The 20,343-nt window shown below is 52.1% G+C and overlaps 2 protein-coding genes across 2 annotated transcripts; one reads left to right on the top strand and one right to left on the bottom strand.

The window, feature by feature from the left end:
* UCRPA7_5716 (putative btb poz domain-containing protein) lies at window positions 1-855 on the bottom strand (the record flags this gene model as incomplete). The annotated part of the gene is made up of 1 exon (XM_007918260.1): window positions 1-855. One exon carries the CDS (start codon window positions 853-855, stop codon window positions 1-3), a length of 855 nt encoding a protein of 284 aa, XP_007916451.1.
* A 1,862-nt stretch (window positions 856-2,717) lies between these two features.
* On the top strand, window positions 2,718-4,960 carry UCRPA7_5717 (putative g2-specific protein kinase nima protein; the record flags this gene model as incomplete). Its single annotated transcript, XM_007918261.1, has 2 exons — window positions 2,718-3,204; window positions 3,252-4,960. 2 exons carry the CDS (start codon window positions 2,718-2,720, stop codon window positions 4,958-4,960), a joined length of 2,196 nt encoding a protein of 731 aa, XP_007916452.1.
* Window positions 4,961-20,343: the final 15,383 nt, after the last annotated feature.

A 20,343-nucleotide genomic window follows, 5' to 3' on the forward strand; every position in this document is an offset into this window, starting at 1 on the left:
CTAAGCGTCGAGCTTAAGACGGTCAAGCATTACATCGATCTTCCTCAGAAGGATTTGATAGTTGAGGGCATCTGATGCAAATTCATCTTCAACCACCTCTCCTTCAAGGGTCTTCACACCACCGTCCTCAAACACAATGGGTTGCAGTTGAGCCACAGGCGTAAGCACTGTGCCATCTCCTGTAGCATTTCCGTTTTGGGGCTCGGCTTGACCGTCCCTTGCAGCAAGCTCCTCCACAACGGCAGTGTTGATCTCCCCATTCTCATCCAACATCTCATCAAGACCTGCATCCTCGAAACGGAGTCGGAAGCGCTCTGACAGGTAGTATCGTATATCGTCCAACAACTCGATCGTATCGGTTTCCTCTCTTGTCTTTAGCCTGGAGGCACTCTCCTGGATCAGGTCGGCAAATTCGGGTTCATCGATATAATCCTCTAGCCGATAAGCTAGGTATCTTGCGGCAAATTCTTCCAGCCGCTGTACCTTCAGGTCCCAGGCCGCGTGAATAACATCGTAGATATTGATGGGTTCCATCTCGACAACCTCTCCATCGCCATTCTCAGCAATATTATGTGTTCGATCAATCAGAACATTGTTGCTTGCACTGCCCAGTGTGCTAATGGCAACCGCTGCCTTTGCTTTGAGCTTGTCCAAGAACAGCATGTCCGCAGTGTAGAGAACATCCAAAGCCAAGTCAAGTGGGCAGTCGGCTTTCTCGGTGTACAGAAATGTCAATATGATCTCGAGAACCTCTGGTATACAGTCAAGCTTCACGACGTGAAGGTGCTCTGACTTTTGCGCCTCCAAGAATTCACTAGAGAACATGGTTTCGAAATACGGACTCCGTATGAGCATTGCTCTGTGGACGGGATACAGAACCGACCGTTTTGGTTTCCGAGCTCCGTTGACCTGTTGAGATCCAGCGCCAGGTCCGATTGGGATGCCATTAATTCCGATATTTGCGAATTCTTCCACAAGCTCCTCCTCATCTTCGACCTCATCTGCCCGGAGGAGACAATCGGCAAAGATGGAGTTGTCGTGTATCCACTTAACCTCATGAGCCTTGCGCGTATCAACTACCATTTTGTGAGCTAGGACATGCTCCCGGAAGAAACGCTCAACTTGTGATTGCGCCCTTTCGACCTCATCCTGATACCTTTGCCGAGCTAGTCGACGGTCATTAGCGGAAAGGACGGCTTCCCAGAGCTTCTCAACCTCGAGGTGCTTGCTGATCTTATCAATTCCCTTAAAAACTTCTTCCTCGGAGGTTGGACTTCGCGGATCTACCAAATCCCTCGGCAGTTCGCCGAGGTACACATACTGCAGCACGACACGGAAGGCCTCGATAGGTACTGTATGTGACAACCGCCATACTGAGGTCTCAGGAGCATCTGCCAGCTTCTCGCGAAAGTATGGTGTCCTGGAGGATAGGAGAAACTTGTGTAGGTGGAAGGATTCCGAGCCGGCAATCAACTCGATATCTGAGGTCTTGGGTATTTGACGAGAGTACAGGGCCGTGATATGAGATGACCACGGCTGCAGGGGGTCTGTAGATTTAGAGTAGTCATATGACAGCAACAGATTCCGTATCCTGTCATTGAGTGCGTTGTAAACCGCTCTCTCGCCCTGAAATGTGCTCCGTTCAGCTAAAGCACCTATGATTGAATCAACACATGGATTTAATAGATCCTGATAGATAGGACCTACCAGATTCTAGTAGTAATTGAACTAGTTCAAAATGACCGCAAAGGCTGGCCTAAATATCATTCATAAGCACGTGGAGTTCTTAGGGGGAGAGGGGGGTCTATGAGGGGATTGGAAACACTCTGCCCCGCTTCCACATGATGCACTTACAACAATCAAAGGTGTGTAATCGTAGGGGTCTTTTCCGTTAATGTTGACTCCATTTGATATCAGTTCTTGGCATGTCTTTAGGTCACCCCGCCGGCAAGCTTCTAAGAAGCTACCAAATTCAGCAGTCAGGTCAAGAGGATTCTCATCTCGAAGGATACCACTTTCGATGAGCATGTGCTCGTCCTTCAACTTTGCTTCGAGCTCGTCTTTGCGCAAAACCATGATGGTAAGGAAAAACTATGCAATCCAAGTCTATATCAAGAAATCTTCTGTCTAGTGTATTCCATGCTTGAAGAAAGGGAAAACTGAAGAGCCTAGCCGCTTCGGACTTTAGGATACGGCCCCGGTTGTGGTGGCGTTGGAGAGAGTGTTGATAGTGCACGGGCCAATTGATGACAGATGAGATTCCCCGGTGCAGGCGCTGCAAGGATATCTTTTTTGTTTGCGTCATTCCCTGAGCGTTATCGATAAGGGATAATTATTCCTCCACAACCGCCCACCAATCCTGAAAGCGGGACCCCTGCCCCAGGTACCAGGCGTTGCTACAGCAGCAAGGCCGATTGTTTATTCTGAGCTGTCTTTCGACACTAAGATCGCCGCCATACCATTATGCATTAACTTCGCTGTACTGCTCTGCACGACACAACTCGACAACCATCAACAATCACGCAGCAGTACTAACAACAGCAGGTAAACACAGCTTCGATCCCGATCTTCTCGGTAGCTTATGGATCACGGTGGCTTCATTTGACTGAGGTTTTCGGCATTTTGATTTCCAAGATGTCGGAAAGCGATAAGTATGATGTGCTCGAGAAGATCGGTAAGTCATTGTGTACCCTTTCATCAATCACTAGCAGTTTTCTATGATCCTGACAAAGGCTGTCAACACAGGCCATGGCTCCTTTGGAGTCATCCGAAAGGTGCGCAGAAAGGTGGATGGCATGATTCTCTGCCGCAAGGAGATAAGCTACCTGAAGATGTCGCAAAAGGAGAGAGAGCAGCTGCATGCCGAGTTCCAGATCCTATCCACACTCCGCCATCCCAATATTGTGGGCTACTACCACCGAGAGCATCTCAAGGCAACACAAGACCTTCACCTCTACATGGAATACTGCGGCAATGGAGACCTGGGGCGCGTCATTCGCGACCTGCAGCAGAAGAACCAGTATGCTGAAGAGCCATTCGTCTGGAGTATTTTCGCCCAGCTCGTTACTGCACTTTTCCGTTGCCATTACGGTGTTGATCCGCCAGAGGTAGGGAAACATGTGCTGGGTCTGGGAGCTACGGCGAAACCGAAGGCCCCTACTGGAGGCATGGTCATCCTGCACCGAGATCTGAAGCCGGAGAATGGTAAGTTCAAAGACTAAATTACTGTAGAATATTCTAACCCAAAACAGTCTTCCTTGGCGCAGACAACTCGGTCAAGCTCGGTGATTTCGGTCTCTCCAAGATGATTCAATCCCATGACTTTGCATCAACTTATGTGGGAACTCCCTTCTATATGTCACCAGAGATCTGTGCCGCAGAGAAATACACTCTGAAATCCGACATATGGTCTTTGGGCTGTATTATCTACGAGCTCTGCACGCGAGAACCCCCCTTCAACGCCAAGTCACACTTCCAGCTGGTTCAGAAGATCAAGGAGGGCAAGATCGCCCCCTTGCCTTCCGTTTACTCAGCAGAGCTTACAGCAGTAATCAAAGACTGCCTGAGGGTCAATCCGGATCGACGGCCTGACACGGCCGCTCTCCTTAATCTCCCTGTGGTCCGATTGATGCGCAAGGAGAAAGAGGTAGTTGATATGAGTAGGGTACTGAAGACTAAAGAGGAAGCTCTCGAGAAGCGGATTCGAGAACTGGATCAAAAGATCAGCTCCGTGGATGCTGATAAAGCCTACATACGTCAGGAGATTGATTCTTCATTACGTCGCGAGTGGGAGGTCAAAGCACGTCTAGAAATCGATCGACTAGTCAACACAGAGATTGAACAGCTGAAGAAGAAATTCGACCAGGAAGTTCAAGCACGCGTTGAGCTAGAACTCCAACAGCAAAAGAAGACAGTCACTTTCAACGAGGAGGAGCTCGAGCCTCAGGATTTCTCATCATCAGTCACAAAGTCTGACTACCCCTTTTCCTCAATCGGTGCCGGCAGCGCCGATGGAGAATTCCCCTCTACAACAGACATCACTGAACTATCAGTTGACTCACCAGACACTTCTGCTCACGAAGTGAAGAAGCCCACCCGTACCCCCTTCGGCCGAGCCCAGACCATGTTTGCAGGCACCCCAATGGATATTGAGATGGCATCACCGTCTCCAATTGCCATTGCATCGCTGTCTCTATCTCCTAGACGGACAGCAGCCACTAAAGCTCCTAATGCTCACCAGCCAAATATCTTCACTATGCCCGGCGCAGTTGCTGGAGATCCGCGCTGGGAGGCTACACGCGACGGGCCGGGACTTGGATCTGATTCAGATTCAGAAGACGAAGTGGTCATTCCTTCACCCACGAGAATGATCAAGTCTAGCAAGAACCCATTTTCGTCAAAAACGCGACCTCAATTGTCGCATATGAAGACCGCTCCTGTCAACCGATTGAAGTCGCAACCTTCACTACCCGCACCCTCCAAAACTACCGGCGCAATCCCGACTATCGGCTCGAGCCAAGATCTTCGTCAGGAACGAAGCAATGGTGCTCTGCGAGAACGGTGCACCTCCCCCAACCGCCGATTGTCTAAGATCCCTTCGGCCGCCAGTCTCGCACCAAACGGCGCAGTGGACACCACACCGCAGGGTCTGACGCGTAAGCCCTCATTCACCAAGAAGGACTTTGAGCCACCATCCTCGGGTCTGGTGAGCAAGGCCGCGCCCAAAAACAACATCAAAGGCCGCACGCTTGTGGAGCTTCAGCAGGCCCGTGCCGGTGGTCGACCTCTAAGTGCCGTCATGGGAGCTGAGAACAATGTTAGCCCCAAGCGTGCCTTCAAGGAGCACGTTGTTGCCACTCACCGTGGAGCTGCATCTGAGCCTGCTGCCATCTGGGATCCGGAGCATGACGAGATGCCCAGCCCCTTCCTTGTGCGAAGAAAGCCAATCGCTCGGGTATAGATCACAAGCCACCAGCACCATGGCTTTCTGCTTTAGTTACTTTGATTGCATCACGAAGCTTTGTTCAAGAGACGAGATACCACACATAAATCACAAACGCAACTACATCTGGATGGGCTTGTACTGCCCCCTAATTTTTCTTTTGTCACAGAGAGATGGATGATGACATGGACCGGATGGAAGGATGGATGGATGTGCCCAGAAGAATTGACTGACACGCTTGTTACGGACGATGACATCGTACCGCAAAGCAAACCACAACACTGCTTTCTTTATTCGGTGGACAAGCAGTAATTGCACAACAACTGCTGTCTCGCCACACTTTGACCGGCTCGTGAAGCCTCGGAAGAAAGATTGGCTGGCGAACTCTGGAGGGACGAGGCGTCTAGGCTCTTCATCAGGGGTGTTACTCTCGGCTTGTTTTCTGGTTTGAGCATGTGCTTGTGAGACCATTTACACATGGCGTTGGGAAAAAACGAATTCCTGGATGTTGACTTGTTGATTGTTTGGCGTACATGTATATTTTTTGCCTCAGACTCTGTACACTAGTTTCCTCTAGGTCAGGGTAGCAAAGGGAAAAGGAACGCATCTAAAGAACGTGTTTAAAATGATGGTGTCTCTTCATGAGCGCCTCAATGATGCTGTGGTTGTTTCTAGCGTTTCTGGAACCACAAACAAAACGTGTCCAACGACGACGCGGCTTTGGCCGGTGGTGGGTTCGTGACGCCTCCACACACACACTCGCTTTCACATTCGCAGCCTCGTCTGTAGGGTGACGTAGTAATCTAAGACATCAACGGCGCTCTAAAGGGGAACCCGCACTGTCGATCACTTTGCTCGCACGCCGCTAAGCAAGCAAGGAAGCGACACCAGCTTCCACTCCTATCTCGATCGCACCTCAGTGTCATTTGCACCAACCTCCCTCATGGGGTTCACTCCGTCGGCCGCGCCCTTTTTCATCACACCAATTACCGTTGTCAGAATCCGCAATCGGGGCCGCTCCGGCGCCCACAAAGTTTGCCTCTCGCCCTAGCTTCGCGGGCTAGGGAGCGCCTCATAACCCTTCGTACAGCTCGTGTACTTACCCGACGTGACATCGTCACCGGCGCCGTCTGGACTTTGTCATTACGCGAGGGAGAAATTCCGTCTCCAAAGCATCGACGTCACGGTCGCTTAAAGCTTCCCGGGCGAAGTAGGCCGCGAGCACGAGCGGGTCTTCGGGCGTTGCTTCTCGCTTGAACTCTCGCCCTCCGAGTGACGGAGCCGATGGATCTATCCACCGCTCCCTTGTGAACCGGCCTTTTGCCTGCGGCAACCGCTAGGTACTCCGTCGGCCATGCAGGGGAGATGCGAAGGAGATCATCTGGAACATGAGGAACCCTTGTTTTCCGCGCTCTGGCTGTTAGACAGGGCGCCACCACCACCACACTTCCCTGGCGGCCATGAGCGAGGCGTGCGATACCTCGTGGGAGAGACGGGTTCCCGAGCCACGATGGCCGCGATGGCCCGGCTTCGTGCTGTTCCGTGCCACCAAATGCCACGAGGTGCGGGAAGCCCAGCTGGCGTAGGAGATCGCGGGATAGCGGCCAGGGTCCAGAAGGCGTGCAGACCAACGGCAGACGGCGACGTCGGCCACCACCACTACCGCCAGCTACTCAGCCCGCACAATAACTAACGCAGCAACCACCTTCGTGCAAAAGGTGCCATCGCGCGCGTGGGCGTGTGACGGCATTTGCAGCAGTGGCTGAACGCCGTAGCCCCTTTTCCTGAACTCTTGCACATGTCCAGGCTAAGGCAAAACAGAACGAGGCGCCGCCGCTGGGCCAAGGAAGGTGGGTGAGGGGCAGGCCGGCTGGCTATTTTACCTCGTGCTCGAGCAGAAGAAAAACGCGCCAGACACCGACCGGTGAAGGACTAGAATCCAAAGGTCAAGGGACTAGGTAAGCGTGAGAAAAAGAAAGCAGGAGCATAGAGAGACAAAACCGATGGCCCGAAAGGGATAGGATAGAATGACAGCTCGGGAAACGCCCCCCTCAGCTCCCTAGATTCACCTACGGCTACGGGCCGTTTAGAGTGCTTGGTCCTCTCCCAGTACCGTGCGAGTGTTGCTTGCTTTTTCTTTCCTTCTTTTGCGATTCTGTGGCTCTGTGGCGCTTTTATGCTTGTTAGGTTCGAGAAACGACCATCTCCACCGACTGAGCCTAGAGGGCGAGTCGAGGCGAAAAGCTAGGACCGACCGAAAGGCATCTGGAACCGAGTGCTGGCGGTTTCCCATCCGCAAGGCCTTCCTACTTGGTGCGCGAGAAAAGCAAATCCAGAGGGAGACAAAGTGACAAGACACGGCTCGTAGGGCGCCTAGACGCAGCCACAACAAGCTGGCTTTGCGCTCCGTTGCTATCTCAACGACACAGAATGCTGAACGTGGCAGGTTGCGGCACATTGAGGTGAAGACAAGTCTCAAAACTCACAAAGCGATCTAGCATTGGATCTGTGACATGCTTCACACAAGTTCTAGTTCCGTTCATTAGCCACATGAGGCGTTGAGAAAACGGACGCAGCCACTGAAGTCAGGGCTGAGAGAGGGTGCTTCTCCGGGTACGGCACGTTGCTCAAAGACCTAGCTCTTTGTCAGCCCTTCGTAAGGACCAACACGTTCTTCCTTTTCACGTTGCTTTTGCTTCCCAGTCTGAGGCCAGAGTTATCATCCTGCAAAGTTGCGATTAAAAAGAAATCATATATGACATCTGGCAACGATTCAGTCCACGGCTGGGCCACCAAAAACCAAGCATCACCAGTATAAGCGGCTATAATCATCTCTCAAGCTATCTTCGAGAGGGCCATGAGTTACGGCGTAGCTTACCACCCCTTCACCCTTCCGGCAGGTGCAAGGGTGCCGGAGAGGATCGCCGACAGCCACCCTTGCATCGCTTCCCAGTGTTGTGGTGGTGGTGTGGAGGGAGGTGTGGCAGTTGGAATGGGAACACCCCCATGGACATCGGTTTGGGGACCATTTACCGGAATCTCATCTTCAGGACATAACATTTGTACCTGTAAACTCAGAGTCATCCGAGTGATCTACAGTCTTGAAGCGTACTCAAGTTGTCGCTCTTGAACCGCCAAGAGCATTTTTACTCTCATCACTTGATCTCGTGTGTTTTGCTTAGCTCGTACCAAGTCCTCGACTACATGAGCAATGGACCCATGGAATGAAATCCGCTCAAATCACCTGCAGAGATGCCTGGTTTGTGGATGAAAACTGCAGGTCTAGCCGATCTTCTTGGAAAGGGATCCAATAGCTGGATCGTTTCCCTGGTACACCACAACTGCATTGTGTAGGTTGGCGGGTCTAAATAGTGTGTACGAGCCTGTACAAGCTCTGGACTTGTGACTTTAGAGAAGAGTGGACTGCCTTCAGAGGTTCATGGTGGGAGGGTTCACATCTTCCGGGTTGGCAAACTGTGATAGAAAGAAACAACAGACCGACGATCACATCTGAAGTCACTGATACGCAGACGCCGGACTTTTGTCGTACCTGCAATTGCTTGAAAGCTCTGTGATCTCAGCATCCCAGAATGATTTGATTCGTCATTATGGATCCTGTAATTGTGTGTTCCAGGTAGCATACTTTTTGGAAGCCTCTCAAGTGCTAAAATGGCGATGTGCCATCGGCTGTGATGGAGTAGTTGCCGCCTCCTTGCCTCTGGCAGTGGCACACAATCTTTGTGAGCCCCAGTGGAAACAAATGGAAGTTATTACATTTGGAAGACCTTCTCATTGTGGCTTTCATCCAAGCGAGCCCGAACCCGGCTGCTTTAACTTCCAAGTCATAGTCTTGATAGTTCTCCCTGTGCCGTCTTCCGAACTGGCTCTTTTCTACAACACATAGATACCAAAAGGCTTCAAAGAAGTGGACTTTTGCTGGCAAAGGAGTGTTACCGATAGAAGTGCTAGAGCTTATTCGCGCTCATCCGTTGGACTGCCATTGCTCGTCTGACAGGGTTAAGCCATGTACGCCCAGTCCCATACACCGGACAGCCCTCGCCATATTTGACTACGACAGTTTTCGTCTAGGTCAGACGCGCCAGCAAAACCATTTATCCACTCCTCCATCATTGGAAAGAGCTGCCGTTGACCTCAACTCATGTGGAAGCTCGCATACTCCGAGGATGGGAATGCTGATGTGTCACTCCGGATGAGACCTGCAGTGCTCACGACAGGCAAGAATTCCAAGCCAATACTGATCAAGGTTACTTGCATCAGTACGCCAATAGTGATCTTTGGGCGGCTGGCGAAGTTGCAAAATTGGAGGGGAAACACAACGAGATTAGGGTATAATAAACGTGATATAGGTGCGTACCCAGCAGGGAAGAATCTCAAAAGGGGCCACATAGCGATCAAATCGACCAAGCAACGCCAGCGTGGCTTTTTGCTTCGCCGTGGTCTAACGGCTTTCTATCCTTGAGGTGCCCATTCTGGAATGTAGCCTGGTTCAGTTGACATGGGCTTGATGCCTTCCTGACTTCAGGGTTCATCTCGACAACTTGAGCCAAGATGACATCACGCCTTGGATCGACTACCGTACCCAGTCAACATGACCAGTATCTTAATTCAAGCAAGTAGACTCGGCCGGCACCTATGGAATGCATGTGACTGTGACTGCGTGCAGCAATCTTGATGGGGAAAGGGGAGGACGAGAGAATGATCCGCTGGCGCGGTACTGCTGGAAGGAAAACCCGGAGGTAACGATGGTAACCGAGCCTAGTATGGGGTTGCACCGCAGCGTCTTAATACTGTCTTGCATGCATGGAGGGCTGCAAGACGACAGAATTTCTGCGTAGGTCAGGAGCCCCGATAGCCTCCAGCAAGGCTCGCAGAGGATCTTTCCCAAAAGACCAAGTCCTAAGCACTGATGTCTTTGCGGTAGGAATTTTGGCATTCTCCACCAGACAGGTCACATATGACGAGATCGAGACGTCCTCTTGGGCATTTTGTAGGCGTTGAGGTATTGTAGAAGTTGAGCTACATATCTTGCGAGGGCCATATTCATCAACTTTGCGCCTTGTGCCGTTCTGCTTCTGGGACCTTCCTGATGGTCGATTTTCCAACTTAGGTATGCTTCTCGCTGTCTAGACTTTCTTTTTGCAATTGGTGCAATATTTAAAGTAGCTGTGGCTGACTAGTCGACGCCTTCGAGCGCCTCGCGTGCGTCAAACGGCTTCGAAGTGTCTTCGAGGCCCATGCCAGGCACACGAGGCTTTGAAGGGTGCCCGAGCGCGACGGAGGCCTAGATCAGAGCTTCTCTTCTGGCTGAAGAGTGCTCTCGATGAGATGGGATGGGATCCGCAACACTCGCGCTACTACGAGAACTGTACAGACTGGACTTACTGATGAGAAGCGATTCCTACAATGGCCCTAAAGCCCTTAGCCATTTCAAGGTCAGGCCACAATGACGGCGGCTGCTCCAGTTTTTGGGGCGGATTTGAAGCCGGCCCAGAGCGCCAGTTCGTTGAGCGATGATTAGCATCCAGTGCCTGCTCTAGACCGATCTCAGGGATGGTAGCAAACAGCCATTGCCGGTGATGAGAGCTAGGAACCCTCAAAGCTAGAGCATATGCAGTAGTCGTGCCGGTCCGTTCGTCGACGCGTGGCTGGAAAAGAAGTCATTTCGCACAGCAAATGGCAGCTGACTGGCAGGGTGCACTTTTGGCGAGCTTGCCAGCTGCGAAAGCATCCAGGGTGACCCCATGTTGATCATCGTGAGAGCCGGAGATCACAGCGCCAGGATCCAGGCCCTCCCCTGGAAGACCTGGCCATAGCTCCATTAAAGTAGAGCTAGAACCCCTGTAGCTATTTTGAAAGCTCCGGCCAGGGATCGTTCAGGGAGCTCCAATAGCGCTTTCACCATCTCAAGACCTGCTCTCTGATTGAGTAGGAGCGACACTGCAGGTAAGCAGCGCGTGCATATCTCCTGAGTGAGGATACGAAAAGCTTCGAAGAGCTCTCGAAGCGAGCGGCAGAGATATTTGGCGTACGGAAGACGAAAAGCCGCTTACTTGGCTTGCTTTTTGCAGCACTCTTCAGCGCCAAACCACTCGCTGTAGCGCTCCACCTGACTCAGGGTATTTCTTCCACCTGCAGTCGAGACAGCCCGTGGACGCGAGGGAATTACAGTTTTGAAGCAGTCCATCCCTGTCGAGCCTTCGGAGAATCGGCGCAGACAGCCCAGAGTTGGGGGGTCTATTACTGCGTAGTCCTCCATGTGGTGAGAGTCGAGAAGTAGGGGAGGTACTGTATCCAGTACGGTAGAGTTATGCCTTGTGTCAAACGGTTGAAAGCTGGCGGAACGTTCCGCCTCCCTTCTCAGTCTTCTGGAACGCAGATACTTCACCCAGACCTAAGTGAAATTTGAGGGGTTCAAGGAACTGACGGTGCCCAGTGGTGCTTGTTTTCGCGAGGGCGCTACTGTAGATTATTCTCTCTAGCGGCGGGTTTTGCTGAAGGGGGGATTTCCAGAAATACTGCATAGTACAACCTAGTGCATCCCCGCCCCCCACCTGTTGGTGATCTTTGCAGGGCATACACCGCGGCACCCGGCCCAAGGATCACCAGCAGCGTCCAGGGTCAATGTGATCCGTTGCCAGTGGTTGGCTGTGACTTGAGTAGTACCGGGAAGTTAGACCATAGAGAGCAAACTTGCAGTGTGATGGCTGAATTTGACAGCAGCCACGCATGAGAATGGACGACTACCATTTCCGCGAAGCGTAAGGGAGACAGACGGGTTAGGAAAGCGGCATCATGGAGTACCTAAGGAAGGGAGAGCCTCAGGCTGGCTGATAAGGAAGTGAAGGTTGCTGCGAAGAGGCGCAATGGCACCTGAGGCCTCTCTCTCCACCAAAACGACTCCGTATAAGCAGTGATTTGAGGAGATACGGTTGCCAAGGAATGGAAGATAACAAGAACAGGAAAAGAAATGGCTCTCTAGCGGTCAAAAGGAAGGAGAGTAGTTGAAGAGAGTTCCAAGCAGGTTATTCCCGTATCTCGACTTTGTCAACTTTGTCGTATCGGGTGGAGATTAAGGCATAATAACTACGGATATGGAGAAGAAGCAGCCCTACACTGGAAGGAACGACCCATCATTATGTGATCGTGCCTACCTAGGTAGGTACTTCAGGTATCCAAACTCTGTAGAGCTATAGTGCACGCGAGAAGGCGATAGGGGAAAGGCAGGAAGGTACGGCACAAACAACCCCTAGGTAGTACCTAAGAAGGTATCTCGAGAGGAGCCAGAGCAGGTATTTGGAGTATAGAGGTTGCGGCAAATAATACCTACGAATCTTACCCACGCAATGGACATCTAATTACGGCGCTGATGAAGGGAGGAGCGCACTCGAACGCACCTGCCCCCAGCTGGCCCGTGTGAGTGCGTGGTGCAGCGCCGATCACAGAAGCGAGCAGGATTGTTCCTTGGGTCGGGAAGATCCCCCCTGGCTGTGATCGACAGATCTATCATCTCTATTTTCCTTTTGGGAAACCATGCCCGCGCCTGGCTCGCCGCCAGCGAGTTCCCTGCCAGATTGGCGCCTGCTGCTGCACCGGGGGGTGCCTTCCTGCCTTTCCCAAGCTTCCAAGCTTCCCTGCTTCTTTTACACTCTGGGCAGCCAATAACGTCACTCACTTTATTGCAGCAAATGGAAGTGCAGGTGCGAGCTATGCAGGACTAACATACGCCAGGAAACACCACGCCCGCGTGTGCCTCCTGTGAGTATTAGGTCGGTAGCTCAGGTAGGTAGGTATTGAGTAGCACTACACCCACCCACCCACGCAAGCCATCCCACACGTCACTAATTACTTAGTGCGAAGCACTGAACGGAGTGGCACGGCTGTGCCAACACCAGAAACACGAGGTGGCGGTGATATTTGAGCAATTAAGGGCTTTGGAAAGTTCCAGCGTTGCATCATCAGCCATATCCGGTCTACAGCTTGCCCAATCTAGCAATATTCCCTATGGACGGCTGACAGCGAACCCCAGATTCGGCCCCCCTGGCGTGCCAGTGCCAGCCGGTGACAATAAACGACCAAGTCCATTCAGCTTATGTGCCAGTGCGGCACACCTACGCCAGTCGAAGCTCTGGTCCATTGTCGACAACAGAGATAGTGCACCTGGGAATGAGAAGCGAAAAGGCGGGCGAACGCCACTGACATGAGCGACGAGGAGGCTTGGGTGAGGGCGGAAGGAAATAGGTCATGGCCAGGGCCGTCTGTCCGGATTTAAGGCTGAGAAACGTGCGAGCCGGCTATTAGCGTCCAAGGCCATGTGCTCTCCCAGCCATGTGTTCTGCTGAAGTGCTGTTGTCAAAAGGATGGCCTAGGGCTGGGGCGCTATCAGACTATCGACCTAACGGTCGCGCATGACGCAAAAATTGGAATCTTGGGGCGACGATCGGCAGGTTTTCGGACGGCATAAATGGCGTCTGGTGGTTCGTGGTGGTGCACAAACGTCACTGACGGGACGGCTTGGTTTCGGCTCACCTTCCGTAACAGACTGGGCTCCCATTGATCATGCATAGCATCCATGGCCGATTCAGCAGCCGCCAAGAGAAAGCCCCCCGGGCCTACCAAGAGAACACCACCCCCAGGCTATTCGGCTGTGTGGTGTGTGCAGAGATCCAAAACAACGGGACAGCCTCAGGAGCTCGGAGCAGGAGCTTTCCGCAGGTGCCAAGGGTCGACACGACACAATGTGCCTTTTAAGCAACACGGGCAGCATCGTGGAGCTGTATCTCCAATTACACACTACGGGCACTCCGTTGGTGATGAAGCATTGAATTGGGGCATCTTAACGTAATCCAGACACGCTTGGTGGTGCTACTGCAAGGCAAGCAAGACAGGGCAAGGCGGCGGCTTCTCCGTCTCTCGTGCAGCGTCGTCATTGTCTTGAGTTGCTCTGGTACTTGCCGGTTTGCTTGCTATCAGCAGCTAGGATGGCTCGATGAATTAATTAGCACACCAGTCGGCAGGGAGACATCATCGTGCTTCAACAGCCGCCGTCAAATCCTGTGCCGTCATTACCTGGTGCAGTACAGCGTTGTAATGGTGGTGACCAAGGGAAGAAACATCTCGCTCTTAACAGGCTGCACAGGTGTCAATGGAGGGCGGTGGCGTGGATAGTGCCCCGGCCAGCGTTGCAATGATCCGTGTCAGGGCTCCAGAAACGGCCTTCTCCATGGTCTTCCATCGAGGAACATTCGTCCTCCTGCCTCTAAGCGAAGAAGACTAACGCGGCGCCACGATGATCACCGGCAAGTCGGATAATATCCAGTTAGACCCGCGCTGCGGGCACGGTTGGCCTTGGCCAGCGTCTTCAGTGGCTCTGAGAGGTCGACCCTCCTCATCATGGTGGAATATTATAAGCGACTTGATATAGGGTTGGCAATCAAAGAGGCTCCGAAGTACCACCGCCTCCAACCATACGCTCCCCCGTACTTCAGCCATGAACCGTTCTGGAAGCATGCGAATGGTAAGACGCCGCCTCGGGACGCAACCCACACAGACTTTTGTGAAGTGATATTGAATTTGCTCTCATTTCCGTCAACTACGAGAGCTAACGGGTGTCACTGAGTGGCCGTGAGAAGCGTTCTAGGCCTTGGTATAATTGTCTCTCCAGACTTGCACGCACTGGATTGCGAGCGAGACGAAGGGAGATTATTAGCGGCTGCTGTGGCGTTGTACGCTACTTCGAGAGTATGCACGTACATACGTGGGCAGTCAGATCGGCCAATCTCCATAATTCAGTGAGAGAGATCGTCACTCTTCTCAGGCAAGAATACCCGCGCATCCATCTGCGGACCCCATCATCTGGAGGAAATGACTTGTGGCAGTGCGTGTTAGTTGGGTTCTTTCCAGAGCTTTGGATATGGTGCACAACAGCGAATTGCGATCCCAATATCCGAGTTTCGATTGCTCCAATGCAGCCTCTTCACTGTTCCTTTACTAGTGGTCTTGATTCTCACCTCTAGGTTCCTACCACTGGACTGGGGTTGCGGGGATCAATGAAGATATGGTGTGAACGATTGGCAAGAGAACGAGAGCAATCTCCATGTATTCTATGAACCCCTGCAGAGGTCTGCTGAAGCACCTGCCCAAGAAAGCTCTTCGGTTAGGTACCAGTACGGCTAGTGGTCGCGTTAAAGTGCATTTCATTGCAGCGACCGCAAGTGCTTCACAGCCGCTATCTTGACCGGATCTTCCCCCGAACTAACGCTGTAAGATGGTGTCCTGATGCCTGCGTTTGCTCGGTACTGTACCTGAACGGGATTGGGGGAGCTTGGAGGAAAACGGAGTGGCGCGCACGTGCGACGGTCAGGCTGGGCAACCTCTGGCTGTTCCTAACAGTTTCTGCATACCAAGTGCCCCTCCTACCGCACACTAATGAAGCTGTGTATGCGGCGTTCGGCTCGAGTTGACCAACATTTGGACGTTGGCACGCCCCTAGCAAGGGAGAGAACGCCATTACTTTTTTGGTGCCCACTTAGCCCGGGCCTGCCTGGCCACAACGTCCATCATGGCGTCTGGCCGTCAACAATGTCTTTGTCAACTGTCCGAGCTTACGGATACACCTTCCCCTTCCCTAGACACCGGACGGACGGGGCTGCGGCAACCTTATCTTCTCTCTTGCCAATTGTCGCACTCTGAGACTCCCTCCACCGTCATCCGCATTCCATTGACAGCGGTCAAAACATGGCAGGCCGGAGAAGACATCAGAGCGCAACGGCCGAGCGAGATCTGAAGAGAGATCAGATGGGCAATGAGATTAGGAACCCGGAGTTGGAGCCTTAGTAGGAGCGACGGCTACGGCAACGGCAGCAGAAAACCAATACACTGACTGACCCTGACACATATGTCAAAGCCGGCCATTTTTTGATAGAATCGTCCCAAAATCTGACCCTGTCTGTGCCAGCCAGACTTGAGAGTGCCAGACGGGAGACGGAACACTCTCGGGACATTGACCTGCATTCATGCCTTGTTGCAAGTCACTGAGTGACTGAGAGGGAGGCTGGGGTAAATCACCTCCTTGTCCCAGCTTTTCGACCCCTTCTTTGTCTCGCCCAGACCAGCCCCAGCAGACCCCGGCCAGAGCCCAAACAGGGCCAATGCCTTTCCGTGCCATCCCTGTTCAATATCGTCGCTTCCACGCAGTCGATCACGGGCCCCTCGAAGGCGAAAGTTGACCCTGGCCAAGCCACCCTGCAGAGCCCAAGCTTCCCTGGTGCCGACCTGCGACGATCATATCAGATTAGCCTTTGTTTCTGGAAAACCCCCCGATTGTTTCTTTTAGGAGTACCGACCAGCAGTAACAGCCGGCACTGTTTCCTGGTGGTACTCTCGTAGAGTGCGTGAAGTACGACGGTACTCGCCTTTACTGATAGAGCCTCGACCACCTATCCAGCCCCATGCAAAATGATCATCCCTAAACGACTTTGCCGCTATTGACAAGATGGGACAGTTCACCGACTGACCGGCAGCCATTATATTGCATGCTCTAGGCGCTCAGGAAAGTCATCATTTCCGCTGTCACCAACTTACCAAACTCAGCCCAGGCTGCAGGTTTTATTAGCGATTGGCTCTGTAAGCCCAGAACGATTGCCCAAAAATCACGTTCAGATGACAATGAACCATCTCATCTCTTTTTTGAGGAACCATTCATGTCCAGTGGGAGGAACAAGTCACAGCGCGCGATGCCTGAAACTCGGTCGGCGTCGTGTGTGCAGTAGGTTCACGGTGAAGATTCATTCTGAGCTCGCCACCATGATGTGAGCTTAGCAATTGAAGAGTGAAAAAAAAGATCCGGTCCATAGGACTGGCTGCCGGGAATGTACCGAATGTATTGTGCAATGATCTGAGAACGCCAAGCTACTGTTTACCGTGTTACTCCCCAGTACATCTTCATAATTCCAAAAAACCGACGTCAGCATTGATGCTCTGTTGCACCCTGCAGCAAATCCGGAACAGCATTGCAAAATCTTTCGACATAAAATGTGAATAACAGGCGATCAGCCCTTCACTTGAGCCGGATCTGACAATCTGCGCCATGGGACCAAACAGATCAGAAGGGTTCTGGAACGAAGACAGCAGCCATCCGAAGGTGAATTAACGTGGTGTTTCGAGTTTTAGGATGGCAGCTGGTAAGACGGACGGCATAAGATCAACTTGACAATCCGGTTACAGCACAAGCCAAGCAACTCAGTCTGTGAGCATTGATGAAGCTCTTGCGGCCGCACCCATTAACAGGCACTGAAAAAGCCGAGTCTCTGGTCGTCTCAAGTATCCCCAGGTGGGACCGGGGACCCCTGTCATAAAACTCAAGCCTTGGTGACAGACATGGGACTTCACAGACCAGCTCTTGGAACGGCAGTGCATCCAGAATAGGTAGAGTGGCCCGTTCCCACTGCATAACTGCACCAAGTAGCGACAGGGCAGCTCACGCTTCGGGCTAGTCCCTTGGTGGAGCAAAGAGGATCTGGGTGGCTTGCCTCTAAGAGTGAGGGGCGGGAGGGAGTACAGGACTGTACACAACTACCTACTCTCTCTGCCTCCAGAGACACGAGACGGGCACTTGCCCAGCTCCCGTAAGGGACAACCCGTGGCTGGAAGCCCGCTGACGAACCTAACGTTTAGACGAGCGTTTTTGTACTGGGACCATGCTCTCTTATTACATAGCGAGTCTCTGTGACTGGATGTCTGACCATCCACGATCCGTCCACTGTCTCTCAATCTCAATCCGCACTACTACCGGTCTACTCGAGCAACGAAACCGCTACCCCGAACCCTGCAGGAATGTACCGCTGTCCTGTACTGTACCGTAGTGTACGTACCGCGGCCCCATGCTATGGATGATGGGACCAGGGTCATGCCGACCCATCGAGCACAAGCATCACTCAGGATCACCCCGATGCAAGTCGAGTAAGAGCCACCCTTATAACAGGAGGCGTTATAGTACATTCCCACTACGCATGAGTACCTTGGATCAACCAATGCCCATCACCATCATCCCAGGTCTGTCGTAACCTTCAGTGGACAAAGTCCCCGACCCACAACATTTGTGACAGCTGCTGTCCATGCCCAGCGATCAACGGTGTGGATTTACGCTTGATCGTCCACACGCTACTCCGGGAGATCTGATAAATACAATATACCTCCTGTCCTCCCAACACCCACGCAAGCCTCTTCAGTCGTTGCACACCTACCTACTTAAGTACCCACCCCTCCCACTCCTTCCACCGACCTGAAGACCATCAAGATCTCAAAATCAATCCACAACTACAACACATACCCGGACACTTGGTTAATCAACATCGGTCCTGCCGTTGCCTAATATCTGGTATCACTCTGTCACATAATCAACATACTACACAACGAACTCCAAAGGACCATCTACACATTCACACAGCTTTCCACTCTTCAACCTAATATACGCACAATGGCAACGGCACTGTTGTCGAACCCGTACGCTTCTCAACATAATACGCATTACGGCTACGTAACTCAGCCCCAAGGGCCTCCATCGCCTCCCATGGATGAGGCATCGAAATGCTCTCTGCCTTCTATCTCCAACCTGCTTGGTCTGGCAGATGCTGGATCACCCACTTCAGAGCACTCTCCGGCCTCTCAACAAGGTATGGGAGATTCTGACATCTACTTTTGTCTACTCTAACATGCTAAAGGCTATCTAGTTCAATCTTCCAAGACTGAGACTCGGCCGAACTCTTCTCATTATGCCAATGTTGTTGCTCGCAATGCGTTACCACCAACCCCACCAATGTCTTCGGATGCATCGTTTGACGGATATAACTCACCATCGACGAAATCTGTAAGCCAACTGTCGGTGTCTTCAAATTATTACTTCGAGTCGACACCTCTCAGCCAAGTGGAGTCGGAATCTCAAAGACACCACATGGCCACCATCCCACGAGTTCCAGTACAAGCACCTGCCTATGGCCAACCGGCATATGCTGCTTCGTCTTATATTAGCCAGCCTGCCATGGGTCCTTACTACCCTGCGATGCAGCCGACCCCTCCGCCACAGTCACAGATCTCCGGACTTTACTACCAGCGGCCATTGCCTCAAGTAAGTCACACCTCAAAGACGCTTCCTATTTTTGTCCAATGACTTATATGTTCTCCAGACTTTCCCACCGCTGCCGCTCTCGGTTGCTATGGGCCCATCATCTGGTGCTAATCCTTGGCAACACCATCACTATATTTCTCCTTCGTCTGCGGCATCTTTCCCTCAATCACAGGATCGCTATATCTGCCAGACTTGCAATAAGGCATTTTCCCGACCCAGCTCACTACGCATCCACAGCCATTCCCACACCGGCGAGAAACCGTTCAAGTGTCCTCATGCCGGCTGTGGGAAAGCATTCAGTGTCCGGAGCAACATGAAGCGTCACGAGCGAGGATGTCATAATTTTGAAAGCAGCAGCAGCGGGTCTCCTCTGATTTCCTAGACATATTCGGCTTCACCACCACTATTATTATGACATGATTTGAGCAATTTCTGGGGAGGATCAAGGAAATCAGGATATAAGAGCTGTATGATTACCGACTGGGTAGATGGACCGGGCGCAGTCGACAGATTCACAGCACACGCCGTCATGAAAGACGGCTTCTCTTCAGGAATGGCGTATTTTGGCAGGACAGATGGACCCACGGCACACTTCGCTTCGACACTATGTTTCATGAACAGATTTGGCCCGCATGCACGGAAGGGTTGCAATTTACGGAGTCATTCTTGGGTTGTCTCTGAATCACAGCATTTGCACAGGCGTTCATGGAGTGGGATTAGACCCACGCGAGAACATTTATTCTCGCACCACTTGGCTCTTTTCTTTTGTCTCGGCCGGGGGTGCATGGAGCAGAATTGCTCAAAAAGAATTACTGTATGATCACAGAGCTTACGGTAGACGATCTAAACCATCGTCTAGGTGTGTTCACAAGACCACGCCATGCTACAATTACTAGCATAGAATATCGAAAGAATTAAGAAAGGATTCAAAGCCAAAGACCAGCAAAATTTGCTCTTGTGATACAATGTTATGAAGATCTTGGCCCGACTGACTCGTTCTATGCTCCAATATCACTCCGATTCGAGGCCACCAACTCCAATTGTAGCATTCAAGATCCCAGCCATATCAGCTAACTAGGGTCTAGAACAACGCCTCCATTCAGAGTGGGAAGAAGGGGGAGACTCGGCGCACAGAAGGTAGTGGCCAAGTCTTTTGCTACCCCCCTGGCCCAAAACGGCATTGCCTGCCTGGCTTTCGTTTGCTGAGGAGTTAGGGATGAGGACAGGTTCCCAAGCAGGAATGCCCGCCTTGAAATCC

This window comes from Phaeoacremonium minimum (assembly GCF_000392275.1).
Source record: "Phaeoacremonium minimum UCRPA7 unplaced genomic scaffold PA7_03_scaffold_428, whole genome shotgun sequence".
Classification (NCBI taxonomy): domain Eukaryota; kingdom Fungi; phylum Ascomycota; class Sordariomycetes; order Togniniales; family Togniniaceae; genus Phaeoacremonium; species Phaeoacremonium minimum.